This window comes from Galeopterus variegatus, unplaced genomic scaffold (genome assembly GCF_000696425.1).
Source record: "Galeopterus variegatus unplaced genomic scaffold, G_variegatus-3.0.2 Scaffold1072, whole genome shotgun sequence".
NCBI classification, from domain to species: Eukaryota; Metazoa; Chordata; class Mammalia; order Dermoptera; family Cynocephalidae; genus Galeopterus; species Galeopterus variegatus.
The window spans coordinates 355,501-377,766 of NW_007727183.1; the positions used below are offsets into that span (position 1 = coordinate 355,501).

General features: G+C 36.6%; 1 protein-coding gene across 1 annotated transcript in view; it reads left to right on the top strand.

The window, feature by feature from the left end:
- The window catches only part of MAP3K4 (mitogen-activated protein kinase kinase kinase 4), an 89,087-nt gene that overhangs the window by 47,646 nt on the left and 19,175 nt on the right, over positions 1–22,266 (top strand). Inside the window, exons 6-18 of the mRNA XM_008574605.1 lie at positions 2–159; positions 3,814–3,930; positions 5,492–5,591; positions 5,692–5,775; positions 6,903–7,169; positions 8,891–9,157; positions 11,118–11,279; positions 11,818–11,951; positions 12,911–12,989; positions 13,747–13,825; positions 17,288–17,384; positions 18,197–18,337; positions 21,936–22,036. Of these exons, the coding sequence (XP_008572827.1) occupies positions 2–159; positions 3,814–3,930; positions 5,492–5,591; positions 5,692–5,775; positions 6,903–7,169; positions 8,891–9,157; positions 11,118–11,279; positions 11,818–11,951; positions 12,911–12,989; positions 13,747–13,825; positions 17,288–17,384; positions 18,197–18,337; positions 21,936–22,036 (1,786 nt within the window). The remainder of the gene's footprint in view (position 1; positions 160–3,813; positions 3,931–5,491; positions 5,592–5,691; positions 5,776–6,902; positions 7,170–8,890; positions 9,158–11,117; positions 11,280–11,817; positions 11,952–12,910; positions 12,990–13,746; positions 13,826–17,287; positions 17,385–18,196; positions 18,338–21,935; positions 22,037–22,266) is intronic.

A 22,266-nucleotide genomic window follows, 5' to 3' on the forward strand; every position in this document is an offset into this window, starting at 1 on the left:
GGTATATTTTGATTACATGAGAAGCTGGATCCAAATGCTACAGCAATTACCTCAAGCATCTCACAGTCTAAAAAATCTGTTAGAAGAAGAATGGAATTTCACCAAAGAAATAACTCATTACATACGGGGAGGAGAAGCACAGGCTGGAAAACTTTTCTGGTAGGTATTCTTGTGCTTCTGAATGTGGATTCCTTACTTTCCTACCCTCAGTCCCAATTTTCTCATTGATTCTCTTCTACGCATTTGAAAGTTTAGTTACATGAAAATTAGTCATTCATATCTGTTATGTGCCCTCTCTTCCAAGTTTTGAGCAGTGGTTCTCAACCAGGGGTGGTTCTGCCCCCTTCGAGACACTGGCAGTGTATGGAGACATTTGTGATTGTCACGACTGGAGGGTGTTATTGGCGTTTAGTGGGTAGAGACTGGGGATATGCTGTTGAACATTTGACAGTGCACAAGACAGCCCCCACAACAGAATTATCCACCCAAAATGTCAATTTTGAATTTGAGAAATCCTGCCTTTCAGTAAATCCTCTTGTGGTTTTTGTTTTTGTATTTTTTTTTTTTTAAACAAAAGGAAGGAGGAGTTAAGTTCTTTAAGAGTAGAATAGAACTGCGTGTGTCAATCTTGGTGGTGAGAAATCCTGCCTTTCAGTAAATCCTCTTGTGGTTTTTGTTTTTGTATTTTTTTTTTTTTTTAAACAAAAGGAAGGAGAAGTTAAGTTCTTTAAGAGTAGAATAGAACTGCGTGTGTCAATCTTGGTGGGGACATTTAGAACTGAAGTATGTGTTTTCAGTGGTACTGTTATGGGGATGTAATACTAACCACAGAATCTCTTGATAAACTGGGTTTATGTATGAGGAAAGAATAGAAATGTAAACAAAGGAAAGTCACGAGGAGGGAATGCAGTCCTTGTCTGTTTCTTCTGGGAAAGGTGTGTATTTTCTTGACTGCAGACCTATGGATGTTGAACACAGGGTGCACTGCAGTGGTCTTTGCTGGTGGCGCCCCACCGCAGACTTGATTTGACACAGTGAGGAGAGTGTTCTTCTGTGCTCTAGAAGAACACAGTGTTCTTTTTACGTCCTCTCTCTAATTTGAGTGAGCCGTGAACTTGCTCTTGTCTCATGACTTTCCCAGTCCTCCAGGCTGGCATCCTTGTGCTGCCCTCTCCCACTTGTCTCCTTTTATTTCTTCTGTTTTATTTCTTCTGTCTCTGTTGTATAAGGCTTTCATGCCCCGCTCAGGGGTTCTTCTCCCTTTGTGTCCATTCTGTGCTACTTCAGCTCTCACGCTGAGTGCTCTTCCAGCTTCAGTGACTCATGGTTCTGGACTCCACCGATCTCTGTCTCATACTTAGTATCTCAGTCTTGTATCCACTTTTCTGCCCTAATTGCCGATTCTTTTTCATCCTCTCTCTTTATTTTGTGTGAGCAGTGAACTTGCTCTTGTCTCGTTACTCTCCCATTCCCTCAGCCTGACTCTCCTTGCTTTCCTATGCAGCTTGGTTCCTATAGTCAAACTTTTTGAAAAGTGCATTCATGGCCATTTTCAACATCTCTCCCCTCTTAGTTTTCCATAATTCTGCTTTGCCTATAATTCCTTCTATTTGCATTTTGTTTCCAGCCTGTCAAGCTTTGTTGAAATTTTTTAAAAGGTTACTGACTAGTTTCACTACAAATTCATGATATGTAATTTTGCTGTACCCTCACTTCTTCCTGTCAGACTTTGTGTTTTTATCTTTTATCTTTTGCTTGACCTTCACATTCCCTAGAGTGTAGTCTCTGGCCTTTGCACTCATGTTCCTTGTTCTGTGAACCTCCCAGCTTTTTTACTGTCCCTTCTTGTGGGACTGCCTGCTTCTGCTCTGCTAGTGCTGGACTCTATTGCATTTCGTGTGACTATAGCAACTTCTGCTTCATATACTATTTCTCCCAGGTTCAATCAGTGTTAAAATCAACCCTTATTTCTTTCTTTCTCACACACACATTCTCTGTTTCTTTTGGTTGTCCCTTCAGGGTGCATCCAGAATCTGACCTTTGCTCACCGCCTCAGGCTACTGCTCTTCGCAGGTTGTCATTTCTTACATGCAGTAGCTCTTTAAGAAGTCTCCCTTGTTCTGTCTCCTATAGTTTATTCTCAGTGCCATAGCCAGAGTGATCTTGTCAAAATGTACATCATACCATTTTCTCCTCTCGATACTCCAGTGGCTCCCTATCTTAGTAAAAGCGAGAGTGCCTAGACAGTGGCCCATCCTGATCTGACCTCTCATTTGTCCTCATCTCCTGCTAAACTGTGTTGTGCTTACTCTGCAGCCACAGTGGTTTCTTACTGTTTCCCACAGGCTGGACATGTTCCTGCCTCAGGCCCTTTGCACTTGCTGATCCCTTTACATGGAATGCTATTCCCCAAGTTCTTTTCATGACTCATTTCTCCACTTCCTTCAGGTCTTTGTCCAAATGTTACCTTCTCAGTATATTTAAAATTGAAATTCCTACCCACAAGTACTCTTTAGCTTTTTTCCTATTTTCTTCCACTCTATAGCACTTGCTAATATCTGAAATACCATATATTTTTCCTTTTTTGTTTTATTTATTGTTTTTCTTTACTCATTGGAGGGCTTTTATCTGCTTTGTTCACTACTGCTTAGTATATAGTAGGTACTCAATATTTGTTGAATAAATCCATCGTGGATATCCTTGTGTTTTATTCTTCCTAAAAGCATGTTTCTAATCAAATCCTTTCCCACTCAGATATTTTAAAGCCCATCTTCTTTGCCTACCAAATGATTGAACTAATTTCCTGGATGTCCAAGGCCGTCACAGGATGGCTCCAATTTACTTGTCCAGTCTTATTCCACCACCCCTCTGTAGCATAAATACCCTCTACTCCTTTCAGATTGGACAGTTTCTTTTATCACAAATATGCCTCTTGCTTGACACATCTTCATGCCATTTGATTCTATTTATTTTTCTTTCTGGACTTTCCTTGTCCCTCCTCCATTTTCTTCCTGGCAGATACCCTCTTCCCACTATTATTCTGCCCATTACAGTTCTGCGTTTGCCTACAAGGCCCATTGCAGGGCTTTCTGGCTATGAAACGTGCCTTCAGCTGGGTATGCAACTGTGCCCTCAGTGGGTTTGCACTTTCTCTTCTGACAGCAGCCCTAGCACTCACCTTCTGCCACATCTGATGCTGGCTGTATACTTACCTGCTTTCTCTCACTTGATCATAAGCTCCTCTCCTTGAACATCATAGAGGCCAATAAACTGTTGTTGCATTTTTATTACACTCATTTAGATTTATTTTATACATTTGGGTGTACATTTTAACACTAGTGTTTAGATTGTGTATTCAGTGAGGAAGATCAGCTATATAGAGTATTTCATGTTTATTGACATAAAAAGCTAATTGTGAGGGAAATTTTTAAAAACAGTTGCATTTAAGGAATTCACTTTGTTTTTCTATCCTATCATTTTGTTTGTTTGAGGCTATTTTATACCATTTTGAGCATTTGTTTAAGATGAAAATAATATTTGTGTAATAATCACATAGCTGCTATGAATACAACTTAAGGTTTTAAAGTTTATCATGAAATACTGTGGTAATAGAACAAAAGGTACATGCCATAACCCAGATTTCTACTTTTTCAAATTAGTCATGATTTTATGTTAAAAGAAAATTCTCATTGTACTTGATTTTTAAACTATTGAAGCAATAGCTGAGCCTTTCAGTTTTTCATTCAAGAATGAAGATATGATTGAGGACAGTTTCCTTCTGTGTTTTATTTTTTGTTATTTTTGTTCCCTTAGTGACATTGCGGGAATGCTGCTGAAATCTACGGGAGGTTTTTTAGAATTTGGCTTACAGGAGAGCTGTGCTGAATTTTGGACCAGTGCTGATGACAACAGTGCTTCAGATGAAATACGGTTGGAGTTGCATTTTCTTTCCTCTTCTATTTCTTATCTTCTGTAGTTTTACTCTTGGTGAAGAGCCTAGAGTGAATCTTGTTCAAACCCAGTTGTGTTGGACTGGAAGAATTGGGGCAGTAGAACTAAAGAGATTTCTTTACATCATCTTTTCTTTTCATATGATCTCTTGGTTATTATTTTTTGTAAAATTTTCTTTGAAGGTGAACTTAGAATTTATTTAGCATAATAAAAATAGTGCCTTTAGAGGAAGGGATATAAAGTTGACTCAAAATGGATAGAAATTATCTCCATCCACATTTTCTGGAATGTCTTTAATTAAATATTATGCTTTTGTCTTTTAAAACCTCTGCAGCAGTCCATGAGTACATTTTAATGACACTTGATACATTTTATTGTTTTTATGCTCAGCTTATTCCTTCCATTGAACTTTAAGCTTACGTGTATGAAACCATGGCTTTCTCGTCTGTTGAATTTCCTCCAATTCCATGCAGATAATATGTAGGCTGAATCATGTGAAATTGCTATTTTTTGTGGCGTATATGAGAGTACTTCAAAAAGTTCGTGGAAAGATTTGTATTATATTTCAATTCTGTTTTTCTACAAATTTTTCGAAGTACCCTTGTGTATCAGCAATATAGCCATTTTCTGACCATCTATCAGCACTGTCATGTGATTCAATCTTAGCAAATGCTCAAATGGAACTGATTTCTCTAGAGCAGAACTAAAATGTTTTCTCTCATCGTCCAGACCATGATGAAAAACACTTTTTGGGTTTCAGAAAACCTGGAATATTTTTATGCCAGGGTTAGAGAAAGAAGTTTCCACATAGATTCTCACCTGGAAAATATTAACTGAGAAATGGAATGAATCAGATTGTAGGTCTTGATGGTTTTTGTGAGCTAACACAGTGGATTCAAAATAAATATGAAAATTCAAGAATTAAGATGGTGAACTAGAGAATGGCTCTTAATGATGCTTTGCTTGTTTACTAAGGAGGGTTCTATGTGGGGGGTTTGTATACAGTGATGTGCTGGAACTGGCTTGTCCTGGTTTGAGAGCTGATTGTGTACATCTCTTCCCAAGTGATACCCATAGTGCCACCTTGAAATCAGCTATGATGGGAGTGTTTACACCACAGAAGTAGGCATATACAATGTAAGATGGTATTTTGGGGGAAGAGTTGTTAAACATTTACCAGACTGCGCTGTATATATTTCTTTTTAATTAGATTATGAGCTGGAAGTCAAGAACTTCTCTCAAACTCTGAGAAATTATCCTAATGAAATCTTTAGAAAATTGAGCTTACTGTTACTTGAAGGTTATTAAATGGGCCCTTACTTATATTTGAAAGACACAAATAGTTTCTACTAAACCATGAGGCACAAGCTTCTGGTTATTTTGAATACATTCTCAATAATTGCTTGCTCTCATTTAAAAAATCTGCAGTCTTTATTTATTACTGTGATTTGGAATTGGCTTCATCTTTGCTGTTAAATGCCTCTTGCACCTCTGGAGCATACGCTAATGTGTTCTGATTGGACTTCAATCCACTTGGCAGGAGATCTGTTATAGAGATCAGCCGAGCACTGAAGGAGCTCTTTCACGAAGCCAGAGAAAGAGCCTCGAAAGCACTAGGATTTGCTAAAATGTTAAGAAAGGTGAGTTTGCAATCCTGATTAATAATTGTTATATTTTTCTTTTATCTTATTTTTTAAGAAAGCTAATCCTAAAGAAGTTTCTTTGTAACTATGATCCTAGGACCTGGAAATAGCAGCAGAATTCATACTTTCAGCCCCAGTTAGAGACCTCCTGGATGTTCTGAAATCAAAACAGTATGTTAAGGTAAATATTTAAGATGGTGTAATTAAAGTATTTTGCCTTTCCTACTTTATTCTAAAACAGGCAAACTTTTTTTAAAGGTCCAGATAGTAAATATTTTAGGCTTTGGAAGCCATACATTAACCCCATTAATAGGACTGTGCCATAATTTGACAGTGAAATCGTTAGAAAAACAAACTTTTTCATACTTATTAACTTATGTTAAGAATGCAAATAAATAACCAAATATTCACTTATAGTATTTAATTAATAAAATAAAAAGAAAATCCAAATCTTTCCATGAGCCTTTTGAAGACCCCTTGTGTGTGTGTGTGTGTGTGTGTTTGTATTATATGCAAGTGTGTATTTTAGCTTTTTTCTGTTTTTTTTTTAATTTTAAATTTTTTTATTTTAAAGTAATTTTCCCCTCATATATATTTAAAATAATGTGCATAAAAATATTGCTTATAAATAATGGTTTTGTTTTTCACCATCACATTTCCTAAAGCAGTTCAAAGGTTTTACATGAATCTTTGATATCGGTGTCCTCCTGGTCATCACTAGAGCCACGTTTTAGGTCATCATCTTTATACTCCCTTTTACTTTTAGAATCTGTGTATGATGATGTCCCAAGCCCGCAATTTTATCCCAAGCACATACCTGGGGTGGGATGTGTGACCTGCACAATGTCATTCATATGTATCCCTTACTAAAATGATCTCTAAGAGGCTTTTTATGATTATTCCCCCCTTCCCCCTGCAAATAAGTAGTAAATCTGTGTTAATATTTTCTACCTTTTTACTGAGTCAGAATTACCACTAGCATTGATTGAGGTTGTTTCAGACTGATTCATCTCCTAACGAGTATTTTCTTTGTTGTTGAAAATGAAACAATTAAGAGGATGCCCTGGAATTGGAGAAACTACAAGCATCTCTCCTCTGATACATTCCCAAGTTCTCTCTCCTCCCCTCCCTCCTTGAGCTGTACTGAGTAAAACTACTTGCAAATTCCCCTCACTGTCTGATGAATGCCTTTCCCACACCCCCTTCCCCAAGTCTGCTTGTCTTTTTCTAGTTTTTTTTTTTTTTTAATAACGTATTTCTGTAATGTGCAGTGTTCCTTAGTTTCAGATTGGATTATTTCTTTTCCAGATACAAATTCCTGGATTAGAAAACCTGCAAGTGTTTGTTCCAGACACTCTTGCTAAGGAGAAGAGTATTATTTTGCAGTTACTCAATGCAGCCGCAGGAAAGGACTGTTCAAAAGAGTCAGATGATGTGCTCATTGATGCCTATCTACTTCTAACCAAGCATAGTGATCGAGCCTGTGATTCAGATGACAGCTGGGTCGCATGGGAAGCACAACCTGTCAAAATTGTGCCTCAGGTGGAGACTGTTGATACCCTGAGAAGCATGCAGGTATGTCTCACTCCTGGTTCCCACACCCACTTCCCACCCCCATCTTTCAGTGGTCTTACTTACTTAAAATACTTAGGAAAAATGAATTATTAGCAGCTCATGAATGATTGGTTTAACCGCCCTGGTAATCTCAAGTGTATATTTACCCAAAAAGTGCCTCAGTGATTTAGTAGGTAATTTTGCAGCATAATTTGTTCTAGAATATTTCATTAAATTCTATTAAGTAATGTAAATTCTCTTACATAATGTAAATTATACCAGAATCTTCAAAATAAACCATCTATTTCATCTGTACCTTTTTTTTTTAGTACAGTCATGTAATTAAATCTAAAATGAATTATGTCACTAACGTAATTTGTAGTTCCAGAAATCCCAGTTCTTCAAGTATTCTGGTTTACTGGTTGTTATTTAGTTTTCATTTTGTAGTTGTCTCCCTCCACCCCACACATCTGCTCTTTCTCCTGTGCTCACTGTCTCAGGAATGGTGATCTATCCACTCACTAGGTTAAGCCAGAAATGTGATGGTTAATATAAATTCAGCCTCCCACCCTTCCTACTTAATCACTAGCCCTGACAAGCCGGAAACATTTGCAGTAAATGATCCTTTCTCGCATCCCCACAGCAGCTGCCATAGTCAGAACTTCACCACCCCTTCCACAACTATTGAGAAAATCCAAATCTTTCCATGAGCCTTTTGAAGACCCCTTGTGTGTGTGTGTGTGTGTGTGTGTGTATTATATGCAAGTGTGTATTTTAGCTTTTTTCTGTTTTTTTTTTAATTTTAAATTTTTTTATTTTAAAGTAATTTTCCCCTCATATATATTTAAAATAATGTGCATAAAAATATTGCTTAGAAAATCCAAATCTTTCCATGAGCCTTTTGAAGACCCCTTGTGTGTGTGTGTGTGTGTGTGTTTGTATTATATGCAAGTGTGTATTTTAGCTTTTTTCTGTTTTTTTTTAATTTTAAATTTTTTTATTTTAAAGTAATTTTCCCCTCATATATATTTAAAATAATGTGCATAAAAATATTGCTTATAAATAATGGTTTTGTTTTTCACCATCACATTTCCTAAAGCAGTTCAAAGGTTTTACATGAATCTTTGATATCGGTGTCCTCCTGGTCATCACTAGAGCCACGTTTTAGGTCATCATCTTTATACTCCCTTTTACTTTTAGAATCTGTGTATGATGATGTCCCAAGCCCGCAATTTTATCCCAAGCACATACCTGGGGTGGGATGTGTGACCTGCACAATGTCATTCATATGTATCCCTTACTAAAATGATCTCTAAGAGGCTTTTTATGATTATTCCCCCCTTCCCCCTGCAAATAAGTAGTAAATCTGTGTTAATATTTTCTACCTTTTTACTGAGTCAGAATTACCACTAGCATTGATTGAGGTTGTTTCAGACTGATTCATCTCCTAACGAGTATTTTCTTTGTTGTTGAAAATGAAACAATTAAGAGGATGCCCTGGAATTGGAGAAACTACAAGCATCTCTCCTCTGATACATTCCCAAGTTCTCTCTCCTCCCCTCCCTCCTTGAGCTGTACTGAGTAAAACTACTTGCAAATTCCCCTCACTGTCTGATGAATGCCTTTCCCACACCCCCTTCCCCAAGTCTGCTTGTCTTTTTCTAGTTTTTTTTTTTTTTTAATAACGTATTTCTGTAATGTGCAGTGTTCCTTAGTTTCAGATTGGATTATTTCTTTTCCAGATACAAATTCCTGGATTAGAAAACCTGCAAGTGTTTGTTCCAGACACTCTTGCTAAGGAGAAGAGTATTATTTTGCAGTTACTCAATGCAGCCGCAGGAAAGGACTGTTCAAAAGAGTCAGATGATGTGCTCATTGATGCCTATCTACTTCTAACCAAGCATAGTGATCGAGCCTGTGATTCAGATGACAGCTGGGTCGCATGGGAAGCACAACCTGTCAAAATTGTGCCTCAGGTGGAGACTGTTGATACCCTGAGAAGCATGCAGGTATGTCTCACTCCTGGTTCCCACACCCACTTCCCACCCCCATCTTTCAGTGGTCTTACTTACTTAAAATACTTAGGAAAAATGAATTATTAGCAGCTCATGAATGATTGGTTTAACCGCCCTGGTAATCTCAAGTGTATATTTACCCAAAAAGTGCCTCAGTGATTTAGTAGGTAATTTTGCAGCATAATTTGTTCTAGAATATTTCATTAAATTCTATTAAGTAATGTAAATTCTCTTACATAATGTAAATTATACCAGAATCTTCAAAATAAACCATCTATTTCATCTGTACCTTTTTTTTTAGTACAGTCATGTAGTTAAATCTAAAATGAATTATAGCGGGAACCGGTCTGTATGTGGGATCCGAACCCTCGGCGGGAGCGCCGCCGCGCTTCCCAAGCGGCGCACTATCCAGTGCGCCACCAGGCCGGCCCTCATCCACACTTTTCTACAGTCATCAGTTATGTCTTTTAGTCACATTAAGGCTTGACTCTTGAAGAAGAAGCACTCCCTGAGATTACAAGTCATTTGGTAAACATTTGTTTTTCTTCTGTCATTCTGATTTGTCTTACTTATATGTAAACATTTATTAACTAAATGTTTCTCTTATCTCTCTCGTAGATTGTAATCTCACCCTGACACCAGGGCAGGGGACTTTTGTCTTTTTTTTAGTTTGAGCCAGAGAACTCTGGAGAAAGTAAAATGATATAAGATATTGATTATTCTTGAGCTTAAGGAATTTATAGCCCTAAGGACCTGAACTGTCACACCAAAGTACAGAGGAGGGAGAGATTACAGCCTCCTAATAGCATCTGGGAATAGCACCGTGGTGGCATTTCAGCTTAGGAGGATTTCAAAAGATGCAAATTGAGAATGAACTGACGAAAGGAACATTTGGGCATTGATGTCTATGGATTTAGGTTCTGGGTATATTCACTGAATATCACATAGTCTGATTTGGCTGGGTTTTGATGTGTACAATGGAAAGAAATAGGAGATAAGCCAAGGTGGGCAAAAATCAGGTGGTTGAGAGAGATCGGATTTTATTTTCTAAGCATGAGGGAGTTGTTGAAGATTTCAGAAAAATGTTTTATAACAATATGTAGGGGGATTGCTTGATGGAGACCCTGTGTATGCTTATGTGTTTAAGGACAGGTGGAAAGGGAGAGCAATTTGGAGTTGTTGTGGTGTTGCTTACAGAGACAACAAAAGTTTAACCAGGGCAGGATTTCTCAACCTCCACACCGCTGACATTGTGGGCCAGTAATTTCTTGTTATGTGTGTGTGTAGATGGGCTACATCTGTGCATTGTAGTATGTTTAGCAGCACCCCTGGCCTTTACCCGCCAGGTGCCAGTAGATTCCATTCCTTCTTCAAAGTTTTTGGAACCAAAAATATCTCCAGACATTGCCAAAAATATCCCTAGGTAATGTCACCAGACATTGAGGATGGGGGCAAAATCAGTCCCAGTTGGGAACTCCTGGACTAGAGAGTAGCCAGGAAATGAGAAGGACAGTGTGATTTGATATTGCTCTGGAGGTCATTTAGAAATTTGTGGGTATTTTCACTCCGTGGAAGTGAAACCATACTTATGTTTGAGCAACCCCCCAAGAGTAAAAAACATGGGTGGTTGATACAAAAAAATATTGAAGGCACAAGTGTCTATTCTAAGACCAGATTGTAGTTATGCATTATCATGTATTTAACATCAATTTAAGATTTTTTCCTCTTGTGTTTCATAAGATGTTCAAGAATGCCTAATACAAATAAAAATGAAAATAATAGAATCTCCTCTGTATTCATTCATTCATTCCTTTTGATAACTAGAATAAATGTGACCGAAATGTATTGCAGTGATTAATGTCTGTTTGATGATGAAGGAAAGGTTCCTTTAAAATGCAATGTGTGTTGTATGATTTGCTTCATTTTGGATTAATCATGGTTTGGGTCTCTTTAGAATGATGCACTAGAGCTATGCAACAGAATAAGCAATGCCATTGACCGAGTGGACCACATGTTCACATCAGAATTTGATGTTGAAGTTGATGAATCTGAATCTGTCACATTGCAGCAGTACTACCGAGAAGCAATGATTCAGGGGTACAATTTTGGGTTCGAGGTAGGTATAAAAGAAGAGGAAAAACACAGGACAGTTTAGTAACTACTTTGTAACTTGTGTACAGAAAGTATTATAAATCTTTTACGGAAAATCTGATATTAATTATAATCACAGGTTAGTTAAGAATGTCATCTTACACCATTGCTGGATATTATAAATGTTAGTTTATTTTTAAACTGTCAGATAATTGCCCACTTTTTATTTTGTGCCCACTTTCTTCTTACGTTTTATCAGCACTGCGGTTTAAACAACTGAGCTAAGCAGCCAGCCCTACTTACATTTTAAAACTTAATTTACAAGATATTTAATATAATAAAAACACATTCTTAAACTTATGAGTAAAATAGTTATGAAACTGCATTTCGAGACACTATACTCTCTATAATTCTGCATGCTATTCAGAATATATAAATTTTAATTGGATTTTCTTTCTGTTTTAGAAAATGACATTTTAAACAGACATGGCATTATAATGTGTAGGTATTACTATAATAATTGTATTCTTCTTAATTTTGATATACATGGAATCTTCTTACAGTATCATAAAGAAGTTGTTCGTTTGATGTCTGGAGAGTTTAGACAGAAGATAGGAGACAAATACATAAGCTTTGCCCGGAAATGGATGAATTATGTCCTGACTAAATGTGAGAGTGGTAGAGGTACACGACCCAGGTAATAACCCAGTAGGATGTATGCTGCACGAGTCGTGTGGGGTTTTGCCTAGTACTCATATTTTGTTTGTATATGTTACATGCGATTTTTGAGGAGATGACACAAGAAGGAGCAGTCTCAACTCCTTGATGACACTTTTTTTTTTCTTTTAATGGAAGTATGTAACTAATCCCCCCACCCCATTTTTTTGGGGGTTCCAAACTGACTTATCTTTAAGGGTGTTCACATTCTCCCTGGATAAGTCTTCCTGATTGCTAATCTTTTTTTCCTTCCTCATGAAACTTAAGCCTGGTACTTAGTGTAAATGAAAAACAAATTGGTAACCAGTTTATTTATTAAGAAGCTATTTTGGAATTTGCAGAGGAAAAATGTGTAAATCATCCGTGAGGCTCAATAGTAGCTCCACTGAAGTAAACATAATTATTAAAGTATTATGACTCTGTGAGAAATAGCTGGGTGTTCTGTAATTCATAATGGAGGGACATCATGGGACACTTTTAGGACCATTTTCCATGTTGGAGAAAACACAAATTTGCTATGCCTGGGACTAAAAGTAGGAACTTTGTATATCACAACTCATAAGTAATTGAATTACAAATGGCACCCATCTCTTCTAAAATTTTTCATGCTTCCCATTGGCTTAAAAAAAAAAAAGCCATTTTGTCTTTCTTTCCCAAAAGGTCACTCTGTAATACCTTCTCAACTCTACAAATGGCACCCATCTCTTCTAAAATTTTTCATGCTTCCCATTGGCTTAAAAAAAAAAAAAGCCATTTTGTCTTTCTTTCCCAAAAGGTCACTCTGTAATACCTTCTCAACTCAGTCATTTATATAAAGGCAAAAAAATGTGTTTTGTCCTAGATAGTAATTTTTTAATTACATTTCACTGTTGTGCAGTCTAAAATTGCTACAGCATTTTCTTGGTTATTTTGTGATTATTAAACTTTTTCATGTAACAGATGGGCAACTCAAGGATTTGATTTTCTGCAAGCCATTGAACCTGCCTTTATTTCAGCTTTACCTGAAGATGACTTCTTGGTATGGGATATTCTAAAGTTTTTTTCATTAAAAAATGAAGAAGTTGATTATTCTCTATTCTCTATTCTCTGTATATTTTTATATATAACAGTGGTTCTTAAATATTTTTTACACAATTGTAATCATAATGCCTGAGAAGTTAAAGCACTCTTAATAGCATAGTAAGATATTCAGTGTTCTTTTCTTTTTGTAGCAATAGTGTTCAGCTAAATCAATGTCTAGTTGTTTGTAAACCCTGGCACTTCTAAAATATTTGTTAGCTTCGTATTTTATAAACTATAAAATTTAGCCAATTTAGTTGCTGCTTTTTGGTAGTTTAATGAAGAATAGGATTAACTATTTCACTTCGTTGTGCATCCTTTGAGAGCCTAAGGCCAGTGTAAGTATTATCACTGTTATTCAGATAAATTCCATCAGGTCAAAAAATGTTTAGAATATGAATTCATTCATTTCATCCTCCCAATAGTAGAGATGATTACAAGGAAAGTTCTTTGCTTGTGCATATAATTGTGTTATGGGGAATTGACTGCTAATTTGCTTTTATTTATAAAAATGGAATTGTTTACTGTACTATTTTAAATAATGTACAATTTGTGTTCAGTTTATGTTTTTACCTATTTCTAAACTAACTTTGAAAATATTTACGAGACTAGCATGTTTCTTTGAAATATACTGAAAACCTAATTTGTGCTACTTATATAATGAAGAGGGTTTACATTGTTTCTCTTCTCCTTTCCTATTTTTCTTTGGTTTCCAGAGTTTGCAAGCCCTGATGAACGAGTGCATTGGCCACGTCATAGGAAAGCCGCACAGTCCTGTTACAGGTTTGTACCTTGGTAAGACAGCCCTACAGCATTTCTCCTGGAGCCTAATGGTTTGGGTGAACAGATCATCTTGTTTTTGCAGGCATTTAAAATAGTGTAATAAGTGTTTTAAGAATATTCAGGAAAGAGACAACGAAAGTGACACAGATGAGGTATGTACATGGAGAGCTCCACAGTGATCTTTGTAAATCCGACAGGAATATTAAACTGCCAGCGTCAGGTATTCCCTGCTCGCCAGCAACGTTAAACTTCAGTTTTTTTTCCTACACCAACACTACTATTCCATTCTCCCCCTTAAAATCTTTTCTTTTCGGGAGGAAAGACTGGGAGAGAGAGTTGTCTGTCAAGTAGCAGGAGCCTCCCCTGCTGCAGGTGGATGAGTTTTTCTTTTTCTCCTTCTTTACCTTTTGAATGAGAAGGGCATTTATTTTTACCACAGTTTTCCTAATTACCATTTCCCCACTAACCATAGTAAATTCTGGTTTGATTTTACTTAAAAAAAATCAAGTTATGCTATGCTACGATATACATTACTTTAATTTCAGTTTTCAATTACAATTAATATACAGTTTTACAGTATATGTTGAAACTTTAAAAACAAAATATATATGAAGAAAAAGCTTTGTTTTATGCTGTTCTTGAGATAGTCTGTAAATTAAACAAAACTGTATGTGTAATAAACACCTGAAAATGAAAACTTAGAAATTTTACATAATTTAAATTAAACAAAACAATTCACAAATGGTAAACATATTGAAACCAACTCTATTTCTTAAAGTGTACTTGATAGCTGCAAAAAATTTAGGACAAAAGATTTTAGTCGTTGGTTTCTTTTTTTAAAAATTCAGTCAGTTTATAACTCTTTCTCCCAAGGCTGTTATGAAAGTGAAAATTATTTGCAAATCTACTTGAGTGTTTTATATAAGACATGCTGTATTCTTATCCAACTTTTGCTTAAGCATATTATCATAATAGACTTTGATTTTCTGATCTCTTAAAATATTTCTCTAAATATATGATCAATTCAGTGAGAAATACTTTAAAATATTTCATTATATAAGGAATCATTTGTATTGTAGAAAAATTGCAATATAGAAAAAGCATATGGAAAAATGTAGAAGATGCATGTTTAGAAAAATTTTTAACGTAGTAGGCCGGCCCGGTGGCGCACTGGATAAGTGCGCCGCTTGGGAGTGCGGTGGCGCTCCCGCCGAGGGTTCGGATGCCACATACAGACTGGTTCCCGCTCACTGGCTGAGCGAGGCGCGGGAGCAGCACCGAGGGTTGCAATCCCGTTGCCGGTCCCCGGTCCGGTATGGGGGCAACACTGAGGGTTGCGATCCGTTGCCGGACACGGAAAAAGATAAAAGACAAAAAAAAAAAAAAAAAAAAAAATTTTTTTAACGTAGGGAACAATTCCAAAGGACAAAAGAAAAAAATACTCATGCTCCTGTAATCCAAAGGTAATCCCTGGTAACATTTGAATCAGTAATCTTTTTAATATGCCTGTCACTCCACACTGTCAGTGGGATAGTTAATTGATAGCACTCTCTATAGACTCACGTTGTCCTTTGTCCTCTCAGCCACCATGGGATGGTGTACCTGAACTCAGAGTCAGATTGCCTGCAACAAGTGACCTAGGGCTGCTCATTTAACATCATTGAGCCTTCCCTTCTAATGCACAAAATTGGATGCTAATAAGAATTAAATAAGGTTTTCATAGTTTGTAAAGTCTAGTATTCTGTACACAACAGGGATAATCATTTTGTTTTGTGTTCTTTTCCTATAAGAGAAATTAATGAAAACGAGAGCACAGCCATTTTTGTTGTTATTGTTGCTTACTTTCTTCCTTCCCCTCTGCTTTAAGCACGTAACTAATGATAACAGCCTGATGTATATAACCTTCCGTATTTTCTTTGTATTCATGTAATTATATAAACATATTCTACCATATTTTTCTCTGTTCATATCATCAAACAAGCATATATAGGGTTGTTTTCCTGCCATTTACTGTATAAAAATTGGATCATATTGGATATTAATCTCTCTTCTTATCTGACAGTTGTACAAATTCCTCCATGTCAACAGGTTTAAATCTAATTCGTTCTCTTTAGTGGCCACAATGTGGCCATCATAGATGTACTGTAATTCTTCCTACCATTTCTTTATAGGCTTTTGTTTGTTTTGGCCATGAAAAGTATCTCTATGATAAATGTTCACCACTAGTGAAACTTGAACATCTATTTGATGTTTACTGGCCATTTGAATTTTCTTTCCAATGAATATCCACAGTTTTGCAGCATTAAATATACACACTCTTAAAAGAAGTGTGCTTTGTGTGTGAAGAATATTAAGCTTGTGTGTGTGTGTGTGTTTTAAAAAACAGAATGTCTTTATTTTATACCTTCATGGGAAGATTTTATATAATTATTGATTCATTAGTTCCTAGTATCTTTGCTGGATTGAAAACATCATCCTCACCAAGTTATTTTTGTTGTTTTTTCTCTTTTTGCCTTTGTTACTATTGAATTTCTTCCATTTGGCATTGTTATAATTGAGATAATGAATCAGAGACACAGACTGCCTGACTTTTTTGGTTAACAGTTGCTTGATTTCTCTTTTGCAAGGGAACTTTATATCTGTCCATTTTTGTTACTTCTGTCTCTCCTGTGTAATGTTATTAAGCAGAAACAAACGAAACTATAAAGAAGATTTTTATTTAGGAAAAAACATATGTAAGACTAAAATTATTAACATATGAAGAGAAAATATGACATTTAAAAAAAAAAACTAAGGAGTAATACAGATAGAAGTAAGAGAAAAACATGTTAAGGAGAAATAGGCAAAATATAACACCTGTCCATTAGTATTTGGGAAAGTGGAATTGTTAGCATTTTTGTAATGACTAGGTAAGATCTATAGTTTTGAAATTTAAGTTTTATCCATATTTGCCTTCTACTTAAAACATTTAAACTAAGAAAAGAACACGTGCTCTGGAAAAAAAAGTCCAGTTAAATTGTTCCTCATCCACCTGGTTTGGCTCAAAGGAATTAAATAAAACTCCATGTACTTAGGCAAATGATAGTGGCCCCAACTCAGGACCTGTTGAAGTATCCCCAATGACCAGAATCTTTTTAAAGTGTAGAGAACATAAAGAACTCCGTTTTATTAGATGACAAATAAGCCACATTTTTATCTCTCCCTTAAATGGGTTAAAATAATTTGTTTAACATACATTATGTACATTCCATTCCAGGATTTAAAGAAATGTGTTTGAACGCATAACGTAGCTTATTAACTTTTAAAAAGTGACATTTTCCATAATATTTGTGTATGTAATGTGATTTTTTCTTATTTAATTGGATTAATTTTGGTCACTGGCAAAATTAATTGACATTCCATTTTATTGCCTGGTTTGACAATTTTCCATTTACCACTTTAACAAGTTGCCTTTGTTGCTATTTCCACTGGCAGCTATTCATCGGAACAGCCCCCGTCCTGTGAAGGTGCCTCGATGCCATAGTGACCCTCCTAACCCACATCTAATTATCCCAACTCCAGAGGGATTCAGGTATTTGGTGCTCATCTAGTCATTTGCTTTGTAGGTTCTTCTATGATGTGCATGCTAATGCTCTTGAAACTACTGGATGCTTGCTATGAGAGCTGAAGATTTTTTCTGCATTCTTGTTCATACACTTTTAAAAGCTCTTCTTTGCATTATCTTGAAGACATACTATAATGCCTTAGTTGCAAAAGAATAAGATATGCAATTTTAAAACAAACCTGTACCTTTTAAGATAACTTAGTTTCCCAGCTTATTTATAACCTCAAGCTACTGAATGCTTTCTGGCTTTGGAGAAATTCTTTCCTTTTCTGTCTTTGAAAATTACCTTAGGAAAACAAATTTGAGTGTGCGTAGCATAGTAAACATTTGAAAAACAATACTAAATATCACGTTAAAAGTGGAGAAAAACTGGAATGACCTTTCCAGTCTTGATTTTCATGTGTATATGTAATTACAAAGCAACTTAAATGCTAAAGTGAGTTCAGAAACTCTAGTACATCCGTAATAATTACCTTGAATGTGGTGGCATTTCTGCATCTTGAAGTAGTGAGCATTCTCTCTCCCCTATGTAATCACTTCTTAAAAGTTAATTTTATTTGACAGCATTTGTGAGGTAAGGACCACAATTATTTTTTTAAAAGCCTTGAAATTAGTTTTTTTTCTTTTTCACTCCGAGACCTGAATCTCAAACAACAATTTATATTTTTTATTTTCGAGTATTTTTCACTTCCTTGCCCTATTTTGTTTTCAATTGGAAACCATGTGCGAGTTCATCCCCTTTCTCATCTGTGTTGCTGAAGCTTTTCTTCTCGTCGTAGCACTCGGAGCGTGCCCTCGGACGTGCGGAACCACGGCAGCTCTGCTGCTGCTACTGTTGCTGCTGCCGCTGCTGGTCGCCCCAGCCCCTCTGGCGGTGACTCTGCACCACCCAAACCCATCAGCAGTGCCCATGATACCAGGTAGTCTCACTCCACCAGCATCGTGTCTCCTTGCCACTCCTCATGTGCACTTCCACAGTGATCTTAGCCTTAGGATGGGTGGCAGGCCACGGCTGGGCTTCTTTCCTGTGGTATATGAGTGATGTTCAGGGGCCCTCTGTGGGTTGTCACAGCGCCAAGGCTCTGGCACCAGCCAGCACGAGTAGATCGTTTGCCTGATGTTAATATTTTTCTGGAGTTAATATTAGCCAAAATGACCAGAGGCTCTGCCTATAATAACTCTGTGGAGAGAATATCCGAGGAAAGACCGTGGCCTGTAATAGAAGTGGACTTGGGAAGTTTGGCTAACAGAGCCTTTCCTCAGGAGTCGCAAGGTAGTTCAAAGTTGGTATCTAGTTAATAACGGAGGTGGCAATTTTTTGTGGGGGCGACTGGGAGGATCAGTTTTCTAACCGAATTTCCTAACTTTTAACAACTGTTGATTTGAAGTAGTTTATTAAAATAGAAAAATGAGTTCATGGGGTTTGTACATCATGTGGAGAATAAATCATTACTAGAGGGAACTCTCAGACATTTGGCAAGCTCCAGAAAAATTTAAGTCCCTCGCCATGAGTCTCTTGTATCAGTAAGGAAGGTCTTGCAGTTTTTCCCATTCTAGTTATTTTTTGGCTTCATGAAGTTCTTATACTTAATGGAGAAAAGACTTTTGGTCTCTCTTAATTCTGCCCTTGTATCTGAGTAGAGTGGACACTGTTACTGTTATCTTCCAGTAAGGATGTAGTGATATAGTCATACAAAGCTGTTTGGGTGATCTGATCCAAAAAGGTGAAATTGTGAGGAAACTCAGTGCTCTGTGTTCAGCTCCTAGGAAAAAATATTAGTATAATAGTTGGCAGGAAGATGACATATGGCTTTAGAATTTAAAATAGACTAAAATGTTTTTAGACATATATTAATGATCTAAAATTTCTACAAACATTTTCAGCATTTTAACTCATTAAAATAATTAATATTCTTAATTTTTAATGATAAATTTCTATAACCTAAAAAAAACCAAAGTATTTTACAGCTTAAGCAGCCAACTAATTGAACAAATTTCCATCAAACATTTTCAGCATTTTAACTCATTAAAATAATTAATATTCTTAATTTTTAATGATAAATGTCTATAACCTAAAAAAAACCAAAGTATTTTACAGCTTAAGCAGCCAACTAATTGAACAAATTTCCACTTACCTTCTTTATTTTTATGTTTAGAGCATTCATGGCAAATATTTTCACATATGCCTTCATATTCCTGTGGGGGCTACTGAAACTGTCTTTTACGTAAATGCGCCACAGAGTTAAGGGAAGTGGTTCAGCCTAAAATGCAGTCATAGTTGAGAACATGAACCAGTCTGTGGTGCCTGGCTGCCACACCTGATGCGTTCATGTGCTCATGAGGTTGCTGTAGAGCTGGAGAATGAGAAGTAACATCCTGCTTTCCTAAAGGTTGATGTACCACGGTTTAAGGCATGTATAAATTGGTAGTGTGGTACATTAAGTGTATTTTAGTATAAGAGTTAAGTATCTGCATTTAGCATTTTTATGCAGTTAGTCCTGTGCTTTGCATAAATAGATTTTCAGCATGATATGAGTAGCATTTCATAAGTATTCATCTTAAGTTTGTATATAGTTGGATAAACCTTGTTGTTTGGGAATTTCGATAGCATCATAGTATGCTGTCTTAAAGGGCATTTTTTACAAAGGAACAGTTTTCTTTACTCATGACAGTGTGTATGGGACAGGAGGTAGAGAAAAGCAAAGACACGTGAAGATGTGACTAGGGGCTGGTTGTTAAACTCCCTCTTGCAGTCAAGCCTTGCACATGCTTGGTCTGACTTTGAGCCTCAGCACCTTCGTGGTAAACCTGGGGAGTGGACCTTGTGTGTCTCTGGTGGATGAAGTTCACTGCTCCTGAGGCACACTGAATACTTGAGAGCCCCAGTGATCCACATGACACCGATGGCATCCAGTGTCAGCCACACTCCACAGTGTGCAGCCCTTGCTAATCCTGGATATGTTAACTAAAAATTCAGTTTCACTTGGCCCCAGAGGATTCAACAAACGTTTTTTTCATTAATTTTATTTGACTTAGGAAACACCTATTCTGGGCTCACATTATCTTATAATCATTTATAAAAACATTTTGCATTGTTATGCTTGCTGGAGCTGGCTCCTGTTGACTCACAAGAGCTGACTGTTAAATTTTAAGGAAATTTTGCAAGCCCCTCCACCCTCCACAAACTACCCCACAGCTAGTTGTTAAACATTCACCAGTATACCACTTCATTTAAGTATATGTTCTTGCCTTTTACCCTTGTGAAAATCTCTGAAGGACATGGAATTGGCTAATTTCACTTGTGGGAAAACAGGAGAATAGAGGTGTCAAGTGACTTCTTCATGGCCCAGTCTTTGGGACCGCTTAGGAGTGGAATATATTTCTGCACTTCAGCATCAGCCATTTTCCCATCAGATAGGGCCAGGAGTTTTTGATGAGCTACGTGGCAGTAGAAATGTCTCCCTCACTTCAGGCTTAACAAGTACTGTACTAGCTTTGAGGGTTTAGGGAAATACAAAAAATATTGCATATTTTGTAATTTGTGAATGTCTGTGCAGTAGACCGTGTTTCCTTTAACCTATTCAGTGTGTGATAAAAAGAGCATAAATGCTACCATACTTCATTATCACTTATTTAAAAAATACACACTAGATGACTTTTTAATGAATTAATATCATATTTATTTTGGGTTCTTTGATTATTTGAATTACAATTTTAACACTTCCCTTATTTAATCCCAGTTTTAACTTTTCATGGGTTCATTCTGGCTGCTGAGCATTTAACTGTATTCTGGAAATCAGCTAATTAACTTTGTTCTGTAATATATTCAGCTTTCTGCTCTGTTGGCTCTCTTGCACTTTTCTTGGCTATTACATGAGCAATCATTATGTATTCACTTCCATTTTCTTATTATTAAGAGATTTGAAATCTTTTGGACTGTGTAATGATTTTAGTACTTTAAGTGGAATTAACTACATAAATATAATTTGATGGTAACTTTAAATACAAGAGAACCTCAAAAAGTTCATGGAAAAATAGAATTGAAAGATAATATGAATCTTTTGGCTAATACATTTTTATCTATCATGGGCTTAAATTATGGAGCTTTCCAGTACATTAGCAATACTTATGTAGTGTTTTGTTTTTATATCTGTTGTTGTTGTTAATATAATACAGGGTATTATGCAGTCAGGTGCTCTGGGTCTCGTGTGTTGGCTATGGAGGAATAAAAATGGAACTCTCCTTCCAGACTCCCAAGGAGGTTCTCAGTGGCAGCACGGTTCATTTGGGTGGATGATTCTTACTGTGAGGCTGTCTTGTGTATTGTCCTCTAGATGCTTCCCGCTAGAGGCCAATAGCATCCTCCCACTCCTGACAATCAAGTGTCTCCAGACATTGCCAGTTCCCGGGGGGGCAAAATTGCCCCTGTTGATAGCCACTGCTTCAGGAGAATCTCACTAATCTTTCATTTTGCGTTCCATTGAATTGATAGCTCAATTGTTAAAAATGTCAAAACAGGGGTTCCAGCGTCCCTGAAAATGATCGATTGGCTTCCATAGCTGCTGAATTGCAGTTCAGGTCCCTGAGTCGTCATTCCAGCCCCACAGAGGAGCGAGACGGTGAGTGTTTTAAGATGTCAACTGCATTCTCAACCAGCCTAATCATTTGTCTCGGTCCGCTAGTTTCTGCTGATAACACCGTTAAAAGGAAATGTAGAATAAGAAGCAACAGAGTGTTATGAGAAGATTTAATGCTGAATATGTTGGCTTTTTAATATAGATGACTTTTTAGCTATATTTGTATTTTCTAGGTCTGCTTTTGCTTTTTAAAAAATCATTATTCCTGGGCC